This window comes from Gymnogyps californianus, chromosome 1 (assembly GCF_018139145.2).
Source record: "Gymnogyps californianus isolate 813 chromosome 1, ASM1813914v2, whole genome shotgun sequence".
Taxonomy (NCBI): Eukaryota; Metazoa; Chordata; class Aves; order Accipitriformes; family Cathartidae; genus Gymnogyps; species Gymnogyps californianus.
Window position 1 is genome coordinate 1,400,477 of NC_059471.1, and position 16,786 is coordinate 1,417,262.

At 53.6% G+C, this 16,786-nt stretch overlaps 2 protein-coding genes across 3 annotated transcripts; both read left to right on the forward strand.

The window, feature by feature from the left end:
* The first annotated feature begins 951 nt into the window (after window positions 1–951).
* On the forward strand, window positions 952–11,536 carry SPCS2 (signal peptidase complex subunit 2). Its single transcript, XM_050902188.1, has 5 exons — window positions 952–1,004; window positions 8,039–8,122; window positions 8,466–8,626; window positions 10,169–10,303; window positions 11,045–11,536. Exons 1-5 carry the CDS (start codon window positions 966–968, stop codon window positions 11,229–11,231), a joined length of 606 nt encoding a protein of 201 aa, XP_050758145.1. The 5' UTR covers window positions 952–965; the 3' UTR covers window positions 11,232–11,536.
* Window positions 11,537–13,545: 2,009 nt separating this feature from the next.
* On the forward strand, window positions 13,546–15,177 carry NEU3 (neuraminidase 3). Of its 2 annotated transcripts, none has more exons than XM_050905022.1 (3): window positions 13,546–13,589; window positions 13,694–13,933; window positions 14,063–15,177. In XM_050905022.1, the coding sequence occupies exons 1-3, from the start codon at window positions 13,563–13,565 to the stop codon at window positions 15,020–15,022; spliced, it is 1,227 nt and encodes a 408-aa protein (XP_050760979.1). In that variant the 5' UTR covers window positions 13,546–13,562; the 3' UTR covers window positions 15,023–15,177. The 2 variants fall into 2 exon arrangements, with proteins under 2 accessions (XP_050760979.1, XP_050760989.1); XM_050905032.1 differs by having other exon boundaries at window positions 13,553–13,589; window positions 13,697–13,933.
* Window positions 15,178–16,786: the final 1,609 nt, after the last annotated feature.

Below are 16,786 nucleotides of genomic sequence, written 5' to 3' on the forward strand. Positions count from 1 at the left end.
ACACACCCCCTCCTGACATGTACCCCTACATACACACCCCCACCAGCCCCCACACTGACACACCCCCACAAAACCACCCATGAACGCCCTCACACACTCCACTCACACACATATACACCCCGCGCACACCCGACACATAAACACCCCCCCCTACTCCTCACATACACCTCCTAGACATACCCCAGCAGGCACACAACCCACGTCCTTAACACCCCAAAACACCGACACCCATGCGTACCCCACACAAACACCCACGCACACCCTCACACACCCCACGCACACCTCCACACCCGCTCCCCACGCTGGTGGACACCCGCAACCACGTAACCCCACCTGAACACCCTCACACACCCCACGTACACCCCCACCCCCACTCCCGACACTAGCAGACACCCACACCCACGTACCCCCACACAAACACCCTCACACACCCCACATACACCCACCCCTCACATACACCCCACGCAGACACCCGTGGGCACCCTCACACACCCCACTCGCACACACATACACGACACCACAGACACTCCCACTCCTCACACACACCCCCTCACCCCCCCCAACCATAGAGTTCACGGTCCTCCACGGCCCAGAGAGGCCCCGCACCCGTCACCCCCCTCACCCTCCCCGCGCCCCGGCCCAGGCAGCCCGGCGGGGCGGCGCTGCCCACCCCTCACCCCGCAGGCCGGGGGCCGCCCCAGCCGCTCGCCCGTCCCCGCTCCCCGAGCGGGCCCCGCACCGCCGCCGCCGCCGCCGCCGCTACTGCCGCCGCCTTCCCTCCGTGCCGCCCCGTCACCATAGCAACAGGGAACGCGGGCGGGGCGGACTACGCTTCCCAGTGTGCAACGCGGCGGAGGGAGGGAGGGGCGGCTTTTCCGCCCGCCCGCTCCCGTCGGCCCCCGCGCGCGGCCAATCAGGAGCGAACAGGTCGCGCGGCGAGGGCGGGGGTGGAGGGCGGCGAGAAGATGGCGGCCAAAGGCGGCAGGAACGGGCTGCTCGACAAGGTACCGTGCCGCGGGCCGCCCGGAGCCCGGCTCTCCCGGGGCTCCCCTTCCCGGCGGTGCCGCCCCCCCGCCTCAGCGGTGTCCCTAGAGCTGACCCGGCGCTGGGCTGAGCCGCAGCTACCCCGAGCTCGGGCCTCAGTAGCCCCCCCCCCCCCCCCGCCTTGCTGAGGGGTATCCCCCGCCTCAGCCGTGGGGCTGTGGGGAGCTTCTCCGCCCGGCAGCAGCGCGCCCCGTCGCGGCCACCCGCTGCTACCTCCTTGTCGGAGCTGGGTAGTAACTGGCAGGAGAGGCCCCGAGGGGGAGCGGGGAGGGAGGCAGCATCCCGCGGGCGGGCCGTGCCGCCGCACCGGGCGGGCACGTCCGGCCGCGAAAGCAGCAGTAGCAGCAGCCGCCTGTGAGACCGCTTCTTTGTTTTGTTTTCGGTTTTTTTGCCAGCGTGGCTGGTTTTAGCCTAGCCGTCCTGACAAAAGCCCGGCTAGCGGTACAGCCGCGCTCCTCCCGGTGGGTGTTTTGCCAGGAAAGTAACGCTGAACGTGGCAGAGTTGTCAAGTGGAGCAGAGCATACCGTAAAAGTCTGCTGATAAGCCCAGTCTTGTCTCAGTAGTTTAAAGGAACTTGTTTGGAGAGCGGCTTTGATCTTAGCTCGGTTTTAAGCGGTCAGGTGTTTGTGTCACAGCTCTCTGCGGTATTTGGCAGTCTGGTAGCTGAAACTAAAGACCTGGAGGCATTTTTTTTTCCACGAGAAGATGGAAACAGTGGTGTCTGTGTCTATGGGTGCAAGAGGATGTATCTTCAGAGTGCTGTATTTGGCATCTGTCACTGAACTTCAAAATACGGATGACAGCAATTGAAAACACTTTGATTTTCATTGATTTATGTATTTTCATAATTTCTAAAGAGTATAGTTTTCTTGCACCTGTTTGAGATTAAATTATCCTTACTAACCCTAAGAATTTGGTGGTTTTTCTTTAGAACAGTGGATTAAGTTGTTGAGGAAGTGTTTTTAGGGGAAGGTGCGCTAATGAAATATTTCTGCGTATCTTCTGCAAATGTGCTTAGCTTTCGGTTTTGAAATGACAGTGCTTTGTGGTTAAACTTCACGAATTCTGGAAAGTATCATGCTCTCGAGGCATTCCTGCTGTTCCTGCCGCGTTCTGCGGATGCTGAGGTGTAGTTATTTCAGAAGGAAAAGGAGTCGTTGGTAAGGGAAATACGCTGTTGGTGTGGGAGCTGAATCCTTCAGTGAGAAACCATTGAATAGTTTCAGCAGGGCTTCTACCTGAAGTACATACACACACTTGATAATGTTCTGTCGCCTTTTCCTTCTGTCCCCATGTTGATCTGTGTGCCCTCATTTCCTCCCCCTGGATGACTTAAATGAAATCTGGTCACTTCTGTGAAGCAGTGTATATGTTGCTGAGGTATCTGGAGAAATGTGGCCTTAGGTCTGTAATTTGCTCAAGCTTTTCTCAAACAGAGAAATAATGGGTTATCAGCAAGGTTTTAAAGTCTTAGGACGGGTTGCTTGTTTAGCATATCTTTTCGTACATTGCTAGTGAGCTAATTCAGGGTGAGTGTAGGGAGATTTGTGTTTTAACTATCCCATTTTTTGTCCTTCTCATGTTCTTTAAGTGTTTGTGGTAGTCAGGTAGCTCCTCCTGACCTCTCCCCGCTTAACCAGGACCACCTAAGAGTGCACACCCACTGAATTCAAAATGGTGTGCAGCGGTGGCTGCAGTCCTCTCAAACACCTTGAGATTTCACTCATTTAGCACAACACTAAGTTATTAAGCACACTCTGCCCCTACTAGAGCAAAACCTCCGAAGGTTTTGCAAGCTCCAGGACTAAAACCACTTCCTGGCTACCAACTGCTGTGACTGCCTTCCACTCCTGTGCCCCAGAAGGAGCTCTCTGCTACCAGGGGAAGTTGACTGTGAGTACAGTCAGGCAGCACTGGTGTTTTGGGGAGAGTGAGGTCCAGAATTCCTTCCTCCGAGGCAGAGGCTGAGCTAGTTGGAGCTGAGAACGGCCGTGCTGACTTGCTGGTTTGTCACAACTCTTCCTTCAAGAGGAAGAGGAGGGAACTGATGTGCAGCGAGGTGTCCCTGGACTCTGCCAGTTGCAAATCCTGCTTCTGCCAGGCTCCTGGTGTGCAGCGTCGCCGTTATTTTAGAATTTATGTGGGGGGGGTGGAGACCTGCGGTTTGGAACTCGCTGCTCTGTCCGCTGCAGCCCGACCTACAGGAAAAGGCAATCAGCTGCAGTGTCAGCTACATGCCTTGAGGGAGTCGGTGTGCATCATCTGCTGAGGCTCTTCCAACCTCCCTCAGCTGCGGCGTTGCGTGTCCCGGTTTGAAGAGTTTCAGATTTTAGGTTTTAGGAAGGGGAAGTTACTTTCTTTTCATCATTGTAATAGAAAACACAGATTAGATGCAGAAACATTATTCCCCTTGAAGAGTTTATGTAGTCGACACTGGTGCTCCTCTTGCAGTAGCAACAAATCTTTTTTACTGTACAACTTGATTATTTATGTTTGTAATACCCGAAGTGCGCCATAAACTTCATAGCAATATTTGAAGAGACAAGCTAGCTACCCAGAAGACGTTGCAGGCTAAAATTGGACGTGATGTAAATGAGGCTGACAGTAGCAGCAGAAGGAATAAGGCAGGGGGGAAAAAAAGAAGTTAAGTTTGTGCTGTGTCTTTTTTCTGAGATGTGAACATCTTGAAATTTCTCCCGTAGGATTTTTCTGTGCCTCCTGCTTATGAGGGAGCTTTGTGAAGGGATTTAAATGAAGGTGATAGCTTGACAAACGAGCCTTGCGAGCGCTCAGATCCTGCGGTGTCTGCTGTGAAAGCAAGCACTTGTTTTCCGTCCCTTTTTTTGGAGCTAACAGCAGAATGCTCCCCTGCCGCAATCCAGCTGCAGGCACCATCTTTACTCGGATGTGAACAGCTGGGGCCCTTGTGTGCTGCTAGGGTCAGATTGGGTTTGTGGCTTTCTGAAATTGCATTTCTGATTTTGTTCTTTGTTTTTCAGTAAGGTAACCACTGGCTATATTTCAGCTTTTGCTCTGAAGCCTTGTTCTTACATGGGTATGCTTTCGGGTACCAAATCCACTTCCTAGCTGTGCCGGGCTATAGAACACCATATTGGCTTCCCATTCATAGTATAGGATGTGTTCAGGACAAGTATGATAACCTTTCACTTGGTTTTTCAAACAAAGGAGTCAAAACACACCCAAACTAAAAAACTGTTTTGAACTGGTTGGGTTTTTTTTTTTTCTCCCCTCCATCAGGCTGGAACCAAAAATCTGAGCTTTTCTTTTGAAGCCTTTGGAGCTCGCACCCGAAGTGCTCAAAATGAATAACTGGTTGAAAAATACCATCCACTAGCCAGGGGAGCAGACGTGTTTGCATCTGCCAGGCTCCACAGGACATCGGTGCAGCTTCACCTTCCCTCCCCACCTCTGTAGGCAAGGCAGGGCTGTTTCTGCAGACCCAAGATGGGGTAGAGGCTTTTCCCCCTGTTTGAGGGTGAGCACTTGGTGGTAGGGGCCAAATCTCTGGCTGTCTTCCAAGCTGGACGTGGGGATGGCCGTCAGTCAAAGGTTTTGCCCACAGTTGCACTGGTGTATAGACATCAATGTACAGATGTGCATACGTTTCTGTGCACATCTGGACATAGAGGTAGCATGGATCTTGATCGTTTTCTTTGAGCACCTCCTTCTGCTCCTCTTCCACAGCCCTGGCACTCCAAGTGCCAGCGCAGCGTCCCAGCCTCTCCCTAGCTCTTTGGTCCTTGCAGATCAGCCTGGAAGAATTAAGAGAAGCAGCAGCAGCAGCACTGCGGTGCTGTACCGTGTTAGGAGAGGTAACCTCAGGGGAATGTCACGACCAAGGTAAAGGGAGGGCTAAACCTTCTCCCTGGCTGAAGTCCCAAACTGCAGATGTGTCCCTGTTACAAGGTCCTTTCTGACATGAACCGCGCTGGCATTATCAAGCTGGTACTGTCTTGAAGCAGAACAGCCTCAGTCACAGGGAAGCCTGAACAAGAACTGAAGAGCTGCTGGTTCAGCTCCTTCCTTTAGACGGTCTCAGATTAGATTCCACCCCCCCTCCAGTAACAGCTTTATTTCAAAAAATATGTCATGTGGGCTTTACGTCTACCCCTGAAAGTGCTGGTTCTCTGTTAGAGATCGGTATCAGTTAAATATCACTGATGCTATCTGGCAATTCCAATGTCAGGTGGTTCAGGACAGAGAGCAAGAAGCGAGTGTCCAGTTCTCGCTCTGTCACGGGTTTCCTGGATATACGTTATTATGGCAGTGTCTCATATATGTTATTACGGCAGTGCCTCAACTCATTTTACGTACAGATATTCCCCTCTGCACAACTCCCTTCTGCAAGTGAAGTGTTAGCAGTCCTGTGCCTCCAGGGCTGGTTTCCAGGGTGCCTATAAAACAGCTTTAAAATCTTGAGGTTGTTTTTTTTTTAAAAAAGAAAAAAAGCTGGGGCTTTATTTTCATTTCTTTCTTGATTCCTGAGCTTTTCTCATTGGTGTTTTCCAACTATTCTGTCTTCAAATATATCCAGAAAGCTGTTGGCTTTATTTGGGAGGAGAAGAGAAGAAATTTTAGTGTAAGCCTTGATTCCATCCTCTTGGGCTTTAGGAAGAAAAAAACAGACATAACAAGATTGATTAAAAAATTGAGCATCGACAATGAGATAGATGCATTGTGCTTTAATACCAGGTAAACCGTGCTGTTGCCAAAAGCAAAGATTCCAATATTAAATATTTAATCATAAGACATGTCACAAAAATATCACTTGAGTGATATCTTCTCAAGTATCTCTGGATTCCTGCTCTCACTTAGGAAAAAACTGGAGAACGCCGTCACATTTTATACTAAGGATTGTCTTGTTTTAGCCCTAGAAATGAGGAAAACTTATTCAAAATATTTGCTCAGATGTATTTTTTTTACTACTTCAAAAAGATTCCTTTAGTGGCCTTTGAAGAAAAAAAAAAAAATCACAACTGTACTAGAAGGCAGATCTGGTCTGAGGGAAGGCTTCACGTGGCCTGCTGAGGTTCCTTGTGGTGTTAAAAACTTCTCATTCATTTTGTTCTTTATTATTTGTAAAAAGCAGCAGGGGAAAGGGTTGACCAGCTATAAAGACTGAGCCTTTTCACAGCGTTTTATCAATAACAAAAATAAACTCTGCAGGCTGAATGATGCCTTCCCTCCTGGGTAAGGCTTGCCTTCACTTGAGCTGTGTGAGTACAATAAAGGACTCGTATATATGAAGAATATTTCCCCACAGTCACATCTGAGTTCAGGGTTCAGTTATTGGCGTATCCAGTAGCGAATCCAGCTGTGCCGCGTCTTGCACGTGTCTTACTAGTCAATATTTTTGTCTTTAAAAATAACAGGACTTTTCTGCACCCTACAAGAATAATTCTGTAGCAGAAGTAGCTGGTGCTGTTTCAAGAAAGTACTCTGGTTTAGGGGTTTGCTAAGTGGAGTACATTTCCACGTCGACAGGCTTTTTGGCTTTCCTTCCACCGCCTCGCGAGAAATGGAGGCTGTACCTGGCAGCGGTGAGGTCAAGTCGGAATGGATTTCTTGAAAGCCTTTTTGATTTATCTGTGGGATAAGGAAAGAGGGATTGGGTGTTGGTGTTTATACTTAGAGACTTCTGACTTCCAATTCACTAATTAGGAAAAAAAGGTATATTTTTTCCTCTCCCTAGTCTAGCTCTTGATACTTTAATCTTTGGGAATTCCAAAGGGCAAGAAATAAAACTGTTGTAGATGCTGTTATAAGGAAGAATAAATAGTTGAAAGAATTCTTCTGTATTCTTTCATGGCAAAGGGTTTGGCTTTCAATTGTCATGTGTGCTAATTAACCCTAGGAAAAAATGCTACAAAAAAGTAGCCGCCTGAAATATTGTGTAACTTACACTGATGTGAGAGCTCTTTCCCAGTTGTCCGTGACTGTTAAATGCTTCTGGCTGTTGCTTTTGTCCCTCGTAAACCAGCTACTGCATGTGCACACACAGTGACGTTTACTGTGCACCTAATAATTCATACCTGCGGAACCTGAAGGATGATCAGGCTTTTCCCTGTGCGAGTGTAGGGGAAGTAGGTCGGGTTTTACATCTTACTTTAAAATGGTTTCATTCCTGCCGGAGAAGGGAAATGAGCTCTTCTGACAGGTAGTTAATAAATCCAATTTGTGAGCTTCAGGAGCAGGAAATAAAACGAGTGAAGTTAAGAATTGCTTCTAACGGCAACTAAAATTCGAACTCTGACTTAAAATACACAGGGCTCAAACTCACGCATCTGACTGCGGCTAAAAGGAATAGTGTCGCCAAAAAATAATATAGTTCAGAGGAAAGTTAACCCCTTTGAAAAGCTGAGCCATTGTATCTGAGATTCATTATTGATGAAGGACCCGCTTCTGAGGAAAATCTGAATGTAGAAGAGCGACAGAGTCGTTTGGTTTCGTTCTGGAGGATGGTCTGACTGAAACTTCGTTTCTTGTTCGTGCCTTTATATTCTCCTCTTGTACCTGGATTGTTAAGGGTGCCTTGAAATTTTCCTGCTCTCATCAGCCCCCAAAGAGTCTGTTTGTAACAGCTTGGCTGAAAGGCGTGAATACGTTCAAAGGCAAGAATTCAGTCAAAACTGACGCTTTCTGTGGATGGCAGCAGCAGCAGCAAACGCAGACTCGAAATTAGGATAAAACTGATGTGAAAAGTCACTTCGCCAAATATCTGCAGTACCCGTGACAAGATGTAGAAGCTTAAATCTGCAAGGGTGGTGGGTACGTTGGTGCTGAGGTGGCTTTTGGTGCGATACGGCTGTGTGACAGGCCCCGGATTCCCTCCGTCTCTGGTCAGGTTTTCCCAAACAGGTAGGTATTTTCTGGGTTGCCTCCTATCTTTGTGCTCACGACAGGAACAAGCGTCTTAAAATGAAAGGCTAACCCATGCCAAACGCTCGTAACTCCGTTTGGTTTCCGTTGCAGTGGAAGATCGATGACAAGCCAGTAAAAATTGACAAATGGGATGGTTCAGCTGTGAAAAATTCTTTGGACGATTCTGCCAAAAAGGTACGTTCTGTGACTGCTGATTTCTCCCTCTTGGGAAACGCTCTGTTTTCTTAGGTTTCTACATTTAGTTTAAAAACTCTGTAAACTTCCTTTGGTTTGACTGTGAAGTGCCCGTATCCATGCTGGTTCTGTAGCATCTCTGGTGATTCCCATGACTAAAGCGGTGTTCGTGCTTAGAGCATCAGGAATTATTACGATGTCTGATGCAGACATTAATTCTGCATAAAGTCTCTGCTCAGTTTACCCGTATAATCGAGATTGTTTTCTCTAAATCCTTTCCAGAAGAAGTTTGTCAAACTTAGGAAAAGCACAAAATAAACTCGGCTGCATGGTTCTCCCGCAGGTTCTCCTGGAGAAATACAAGTACGTCGAAAATTTCCGTTTGATCGACGGCCGCCTCATCATCTGCACAATCTCTTGTCTCTTCGCGATTGTAGCTTTGATCTGGGATTACCTGCACCCTTTTCCTGAATCCAAACCTGTTCTTGCCTTTTGTGTTGTATCATATCCTTTACAGACGTTGTCTCGTTTATACCGAAAGGGTTTTATTTTCCCCGTAAAGCACAAGAAAAACCTTCTCTGTATTCCCGTTTTCAGGCCTGTGGGAATTTTACTGCCCGCGGTGTGGAGATCAGCTGATGATCAAACAGTTTTCATGTGATGGCAAAATTCCTGCCTGTCTGGGTGTCACGCACCGAAATTTAGGTGATCTTGGGGGTCCAGCCTCCCCCTGCAGCGGCGTGGAAGCCTGGACAGCAATTCAGCTCACGTCAGAGGAGTCAGCAGCTGCCTGGGCAGCTGATCTGCTCTCCAGGCTCCCGACTGTCTTGGGCAGATTTCTCAGATCTCAGACACCGACTGCGCGGAGACTCCTCCGCTTAGATGTGTTAATCTCAAACTTAAGATCAGCCCTTGAAAGCCTTAGGGCTTTGCTTTGTGTTTTGGTGATTTTTATTTATTTTTTTTTAATTGTACCTATAGCCTGGTTACAGAGACATCTCCTCTTTCCTAATATGACAGATCAGGTACCAAGAGTGAAGAGTAAAATGGAGGTAATTCTTGCCAGCACCTCCGCCGAGGAGGAGCAGACGCTGCGTTTAGGAGGGTAGCGCTACAAATCGGGGGTTTAAACGTTTAGATGTCAACTCTGTTCAGAAGTCAACTGCTACATTTCCAGTATTACAGCACGGCTGGGTGGGTTTTTCTTCCTGGTTGGGCTCAGGGGGTCAGCGTGGCGCTGATTTCCCTGCAGCTCCTTCTAGCAAGACGGACGCCTGTTGAGGTTTTACAACAAAACCGTACGTGACAGATGATGAGGGGTGCTTTCCCAGAGCTGCCGACGGGCCCGCTTTCAAGGGCGGTTTCGACGGTACCGGCGAATCAGCGTGAACTGGTAGCCTGGAAACTTATTGCCGGCCTGGGAGTCACTGTACAGCTAACGGCTGCGTGATCGTGGGCAAGTTATTTCATTGTTCCAAGCTGCAGTTCTTCTGGTTGGCTTTCAGCGCAAACGTTGAGATAATTCGTCTTGCAGCACTTAAAATTACTTAATTCCAAAAATGAGGAAGATCAATTGCTTGATCTGTGCTTAGGAGGAATGCACAGCGATTTAATTCTGTGGCTCATTTGGTCTCAACGTTTTCCCGCTATCTCCTAACAGATGTTGCTCCAAAAATTTAGCAAAGTAATTGAAAACAGTATTTCGTTGTGGTGATTTCCGCTTTACTTCATGGTTTCACGAACGAAGCATTTTATGTGGCTGGAGAAGTCCCTTACAGGAGAGTGTGTTAGGGAGTTGTCGCTTTCCCCACCGCTTCCAGGCATTGATCAATGCTCTTGTGCTACGGCAAAGATTTCAGAAAGTGTCCCAATTATTATTTCAGTTCTCGTGCTAATGAGGCATTAGCCAAGCATCCTGTTTGGAATGGTAATGTCATGAGAAGTGGTTAAATGATGGTATCTGAGGGGATCCAAGCAATTTCTCTGCCTAATTTCTACTTCTAATTGCAACTTCTTCGTTTCCTTAACTTTTTTTTTTTTTGGCACGTATTTTGTGATGATGGGAATCCTGACTATCTATACCTCATACAAAGAAAAGAGTATTTTCCTCGTAGCTCACAGAAAAGACCCCGCGGGGATGGACCCCGACGACGTTTGGCAGCTCTCCTCCAGTCTCAAACGGTATCGGTTGCTCCGGCAGTCCGGGCTTAGCGAACGGGAGCGTGGCGGTGCGGGACCGGCGCGGCTTCGGTTTGCCTGTAGCTACCACGCGCTCCGCGGCGGGGCAGAAAAGCTGCATTTTGGATAACTCCTAAACAAAATGGGGGGGAAATATTGAGGTGTCTGCAACGTTGGTGTCTCTGCACCGGGGATGTGAGCTTTCTGCAAAAGATCGGCTGCTGTGCCGTGATCTTTGCGGCTTCCCAGGCAACTCGTGATTAATATTCACCGCAGAATATTATTACTCAGAAGTAACAGCCATCTGCCACGGGCTCGCCGAGCACCCGCCGGTCTTGTGGGCACCGTTTCCATCCGTTATCTCTCCGTAGGATCACCCTAAATATTTTCCTTTATTTTTTATACCTACAAATTTGTTTCGCTCCGTCAAAATCGACATCCCGATCTAGAAATGGGAGCGGCGCCGAGCGGTTATCTGCTGCAAATGTTCACGTTTCCCTTCTCTTTAAATGGAGAGAGGGGGAAAAAAATAAATCACGAAGAGTATAAAAATCTTTAATTGAGTTATAATTAACGCCTGCACGTTGTAGCTGTTAGCATCCACGTGGGGTACTGTGTGTGGGGACCTCCGCTCCTGGGGGCTTTCCCCTTAACAAAGGCGGGGATTCCTCGTCGGCTTTTCGCTGGTGTCTCAGCTGAGCCAGACTGAACAAATTCTCTGAAATCTCTCTGCCTTTCCTGCAGGTTTGATGATAAGTACACCCTGAAGCTGACTTTCATCAGTGGGAAAACCAAACAGCAGAGGGAAGCAGAGTTCACCAAATCCATCGCGAAATTCTTCGATAACAACGGGACGTTGGTCATGGAGGCCTACGAGCCGGAGGTGTCCAAGCTGCACGATAGTCTGGCCCTGGAGAGGAAAACAAAATGATTTCAGACGCCGCCGGCCTCCTGGGAACGTGCTAAATTAACACCAATAAAGTAAAATAGCAAAGAAAGTGAATCATTGCCTCTGTTTTTGTCCTGAAATCCTATTCCATGGTGGATCGGCGGGATTTTTAATCTTGGATCCAAGATTTTTGAAGCTACAGAAAGCCTTGGTCTGGGTGCCTGCCTTTCTGGTTCTGCCACCTCTGGGGCGAGCCATGGAGGAGGATTTGCCCCTGGGGACCCTCGGGAGGGGAGCCTTGTCACCCATTCCTCCCGTTTTACCTGGCAGTGCTTTATCAAACAGCTCCGTGCCGTGGGAGGGGCGGTGGGGGGGTTTCCCATTCCCATTTCACTAACGTCACCTTTCCCCTTCGTGTGAGGAATTCAGGACAAAATCCTTCCGTAAAACAGCCGTCTGCTCGCAAACAGGGTTTTTTTTAATTTTTTGTGGTTATCTAATGGGGGTGGGGGATTGTTTTTATATAAAAGCCTTTTCTGGGGCGGGAGTCGAACACGCTATTTCTGTACGTTCGGCCGCGATGCTCGCCTACAAGGTGAAAGAAAGGCAAGCGAAGGGCTTTTCCGAGCTCTGCCTCTCCCTATCGACATCTCTCATCCCACGCGTCCCTTCTGTAAAACGGCGTTTGCTTAAAAAAAAAAAAAAAAAGATTTTGGGGGATTTTGGTTGGGTTTTTTTTTTTTTTCCCCCAATAAAAGGGAAGAACAGACGTCAGATGTGTGCCGGAGCATCTCTGGGGCGTTTCGCGGCTTAGGGCGAGGGGGGGTTGCCGTTAAACCCCTTCCCCCCCCCCCCCCCCCCCCCGCCGGGGCCGGGCCGGGCGCCGCCAGGAAGGGGCGGGCGGGGCGGAGCGGGGCGGCCCCGGCGCGGCGGAGGCGGCGGCCGCTGGAGCGGGGGGTGCGCGGGGCTGGGGGGGGGGGGGATCGGGGGGGTCCGGGCACGGAGAGGGGGGGGGGATCGGTGTATGCAGGGAGCTGGGTTATTGGGGTGCACGGTGGGGGGGTGCAGGGGATGGGGGGGTTCTGGACACGGAGTGTGGGGGGATCGGTGTATGCAGGGAGCTGGGTGATTGGGGTGCACGGTGGGGGGTGCAGGGGGATGTACGGGGGGGGGATCGGTGTATGCAGGGAGCTGGGTGATTGGGGTGCACGGTGGGGGGTGCAGGGGGATGTACGGGGGGGGATCGGTGTATGCAGGGAGCTGGGTGATTGGGGTGCACGGTGGGGGGTGCAGGGGGATGTACGGGGGGGGGATCGGTGTATGCAGGGAGCTGGGTTATTGGGGTGCACGGTGGGGGCTGCAGGGGGATGTACGGGGGGGTGGGGGGGGGTCCGGGCACGGAGGAGGGGGGGGATCGGTGTATGCAGGGAGCTGGGTTATTGGGGTGCACGGCGGGGGGTGCAGGGAGATGTACGGGGGGGGGGATCGGTGTATGCAGGGAGCTGGGTTATTGGGGTGCACGGCGGGGGCTGCAGGGGGATGTACGGGGGGGTGGGGGGGGTCCGGGCACGGAGGAGGGGGATCGGTGTATGCAGGGAGCTGGGTTATTGGGGTGCACGGCGGGGCTGCAGGGGGATGTACGGGGGGGTGGGGGTGGGGGTCTGGGCATGGGGGGGGATCGGTGCATGCAGGGCTGTAGTTGGGGACGGGGCATGAGGGGTGCAGGCGGCTGTATGGGGGGGATTGGGGCATGCAGGGGTGTAGGGGGGGACAGGCCATAGGGGCTGCAAAGGGGGGTCCCGGCGTTGAGGAAAGCACGGGGGGGGGATCGGGTATCAGGGGGGGTGCCCGAGGGATCGGTGCATGCAGGGGTGTAGGGGAGTTGGGCTATGGGGGGTGCGGGGTGAGGGGACATGGAGGGTGCAGGGGGGAATCCAGGCGGGAGGGGATGCATGGGGGGGGATTGGGGCATTGGGGTGCATGGGGAATGGGGGGGGTACATGGGGAATGGGGGGGTGCATGGGGGGATTGGGGCCTGGGGGGTGCATGGGGAATGGAGGGGTGCATGGGGAATGGGGGGGTGCATAGGGGGACAGGGGCCTGGGGGGTGCATGGGCACGGGGACTCCGGGCTAGGGACACCAGGGGTGCTAAAGGGGTTGGGCGCTTGGGGACCCTGGGGGGTGCAGAGCCCTCGGGGACAGCCTGGCGGGTGGGTGCTGGGGGGGATGTAGGGGAGCCCCTGCGGCGCAGCAGGACAGAGGGACACGGGGACACTACGGTGGGGCAGGACAGTGGGGTGTGAGGGGCTCTGCTCTCACCCCCCCACCTTCTGCCCCGCTCAGGCCCCAGCGGGGCCCTCGGGGAGGCCACCATGTCCCGGGCCATCACCTGCCTCAAGGTGAGTCCTCATCCCTATCCCCCCATTCTGGGGGGCATGAGGGCCACCCCCCCCTCTTTTGCAAGCATTTAACTCTTTACCATCTGACCTTCGCCCCCTGCCAGCAGCGGGGGGATGGCGGGGAGAGCCCGCCACTGCCACCACCACCGGGATCCCCGCTCGTCTTCCCGAGGGAGACGCTGTTTCAGCAGGCGAGCGGGGTCACCTACCGCATCCCGGCTTTGCTCTACATCCCCCCCGCCGCCACCTTCCTGGCCTTCGCCGAGAAGCGCTCCTCAGCCAGGGACGAGGACGCCAAGTACCTGGTGCTGCGGCGAGGCTGCCGGCACGGCTCCTCGGTCGAGGTAAAAAACCAAGCTGGGCTGTAGGAATAAGCTGCGACCTCCATCCCCAGGAGTGATGCTGGGCCATTTCGGGGTACAGCGGCACTGGTGCATCCCGCAGCTGAGCCTTGTTTTCCTCCTCGCCGACAGTGGGGTCCGGTGGAGGAGCTGTCGGCGTTGGCGCTGCCCGGCCGCCGCACCATGAACCCCTGTCCCCTCTACGACGCGACGAGCGGCACCGTCTTCCTCTTCTGCATCTGCGTCGAGCGGGGAAAGACGGAGCGATGCCAAATCTGGAGGGGCTGCAGCGCCGCTCGCCTCTGCTACGCCACCAGCACCGACGGCGGCCGCCGCTGGACCCCGCTGCGGGACGTGACGGACGAAGCCGTCGGTGCCGACCTGTCCCGTTGGGCCACCTTCGCCGTGGGGCCGGGCCACGGGGTACAGCTGGATTCGGGGCGCCTGGTCGTGCCGGCATACGCCTACTACATGCACGGGTGCTTGTGTGGGGTTGTGCCGCTGCCTTGCTACACCCGGCAGCACGCCCTCGTCTTCTACAGCGACGACGGCGGGTGCAGCTGGCACAAGGGTGCCCTGGTTAGCGGCGGGCAGACGGGCGAGTGCCAGGTAGCCGAAATCGGTGGGAGCGCTGCCCGCCAGCCCTTGCTCTACTGCAACGCCCGAGCGCCGCGAGGTTGCCGGGCCGTGGCGTTCAGCGTCGACCGCGGGCTGCGGTTCGAGCGCTCGGCACAGTGCAAGGCGCTGGGCGAACCGCCGCGGGGATGCCAGGGCAGCGTGGTGAGCTTTGCCGCGCCGACCGGTACCGGGGATGCACCGACTTGGTTACTCTACTCCCACCCCACCGACCGGCACCGCCGGCGCGATTTGGGCATCTATCTCAACCCTTCGCCGCTGGACGGAGCGGGTTGGTGGCACCCATGGGTGCTGCACCCAGGGCCGGCCGGTTACTCTGACCTGGCCGTCTGCCCCGGCGGCATTTTCGGCTGCTTGTTCGAGTGCGGCTCCACCAGCGCCTGCGAGGAAATCACCTTCTGCCTCTTCACCCTGGACACCTCCGACCGCAGCGAGCAGAACCTCAAGGCTTCCTAAAATTGACCCATTTTAGAGGGGGATCACTCCCGACCGCCGGCGGCCGGAGGCGGCGTGCACGGCAACGCCGGGACCTCACCGGGGACGTTTCGGATGTGCCGGAGGCTCAGCATCGCATAGCTTTTATTTAATTAACACTTGTTTTTTTAATCACCCATCAGATAGATGTTGTTGGCAACCTGCGGGGAGTGGAGGATCTGCTGTGGGTTGGCTGGGGGGATGCCAGCACGGCACCCGAAACGCCGCTGCTTCACCCAAAATCGGCATTTTACACCTGGTAGCAGCAAAAAAGCAGAAGGCGCCACCGAGAGCAGCTGGTCCCCTGGGGAAAAAATACCCAAAAATGGTGGTTTAGTTAAAAATATCAGCAATTCCTGTGTCCCCCCCATGTGGCAGAGAGGGAATTCCCCTTTTTTACCATTTTTTTATCCCGTTTTCTTCACTTTCCTGGTTCAGGCTGAGTTTCGCCCCGTATTCCCATGGGAAAAAGCACTCAAATCTTGGGGGTTTTTTTATTCAGCTCCATAGGGGACAGGTTGTGGCATCCCGACGGTGACAGCGACCTCACATCCCCGTGCTGCTGCCAAATAAAATCCTCCCATAACGAGTGAAATCCAACCAATATTGGGAAAATCCCGAGGGAGATGACCCTGCCGGGGAAGGATGCGGGATGGCCCCGAGGATCGTCACCTCCTGCTCCATCCCGCCGCTACGTTTTGGGCACGCAGCACCTGGAAGAGAAGAAGACCCCCCCAAGGTCGTGGGGTTACCGGTTATTTGGGGGGGGGGGGTTGGTCCCAGCATCTCTGTCTTACCGGTAGCGCCGGGGACAACCTAAATGTCCCCGCTGGGTCTCGTGGGCGAAGCAGAAGCGGCGGCAGCGGCCGGTGTGCTGGGCACAAGGACAAGCGCTGGTGGGGATGGCGTCACCGAGGGGTCCCCGGGGGATGCCGGCAGTGGGGTGCCGGGGGGGGCTGGTGGCCAGGAGCAGGGCCAGCAGCAGGGCCAGGTGCAGGATGGGCATGGTGTGGGGACGCCGGTGTCACCTGGGGTTGTATTTATGGGGTTTGGCACCGGGGAGGTGGGGTTTGGCGGCAGAGGGTGCTGCTGGATGGGGTTTAGCGATGGGCGACGGCTTGGCCTGCTCCGGCGGCTGCCGGCAGGGACCCAGGGGACCGGGAGGGGACCCATGCGAAGGCGGGCAGGGGTGGGGGGGTCGAGGAAATCAGTGGGGTTTGGGGGGTTGTCTGGCTTCTTGGGGTGACCGGCCGGGGGGGGGGGGGGGGGGAAGGAGGGGGGGGAAGCGATGCAGGGTTGTTGGACATGGCTGAGTGATGGGGACATGGGACACGGCTGAGTGATGAGGATGTAGGACACAGCTGAGTGATGGGGACATGCAGCGTGGAATGATGGGGACATGGGACACGGCTGAGCAATGGATGTGGGACATGGCTGAAGGATAGGACATGTGACATGGAGTGATGGGGACATGGGGCACGGCTGAGCAATGGGGACGTGGGAGATGGCTGAGTGACGGGGTCATGCAACATGGTGGAGTGATGGGGACGCGGGACAGAGCTGAGTGATGGGGACCTATGACGTGGAGTGAGGGGGACACGGCTGAGTGATGGGACATGGGACATGGCATGATGGGGACAAAGGACATGGTTGAGTGACGGGGACATCGGACACGGCTGAGCGATGGAACCTGGTACCCAGACCCTGAAGGAGAGGATCTCAGAGCAATGCTTGCCCCAAGCCCTG

Bases quoted from the DNA above. Each gene is read 5' to 3' on its own strand.
- SPCS2 (XM_050902188.1), top strand. From the start codon at position 966: ATGGCGGCCAAAGGCGGCAGGAACGGGCTGCTCGACAAG. The intron at 8,123-8,465 runs GTACGTTCTGTG...GTTCTCCCGCAG, and splicing joins TGGACGATTCTGCCAAAAAG to GTTCTCCTGGAGAAATACAA. The intron at 8,627-10,168 runs ATATCCTTTACA...TTTTTTTGGCAC, and splicing joins CTTGCCTTTTGTGTTGTATC to GTATTTTGTGATGATGGGAA.
- NEU3 (XM_050905022.1), top strand. From the start codon at position 13,563: ATGTCCCGGGCCATCACCTGCCTCAAG. The intron at 13,590-13,693 runs GTGAGTCCTCAT...GCCCCCTGCCAG, and splicing joins GGGCCATCACCTGCCTCAAG to CAGCGGGGGGATGGCGGGGA. The intron at 13,934-14,062 runs GTAAAAAACCAA...CCTCGCCGACAG, and splicing joins GGCACGGCTCCTCGGTCGAG to TGGGGTCCGGTGGAGGAGCT.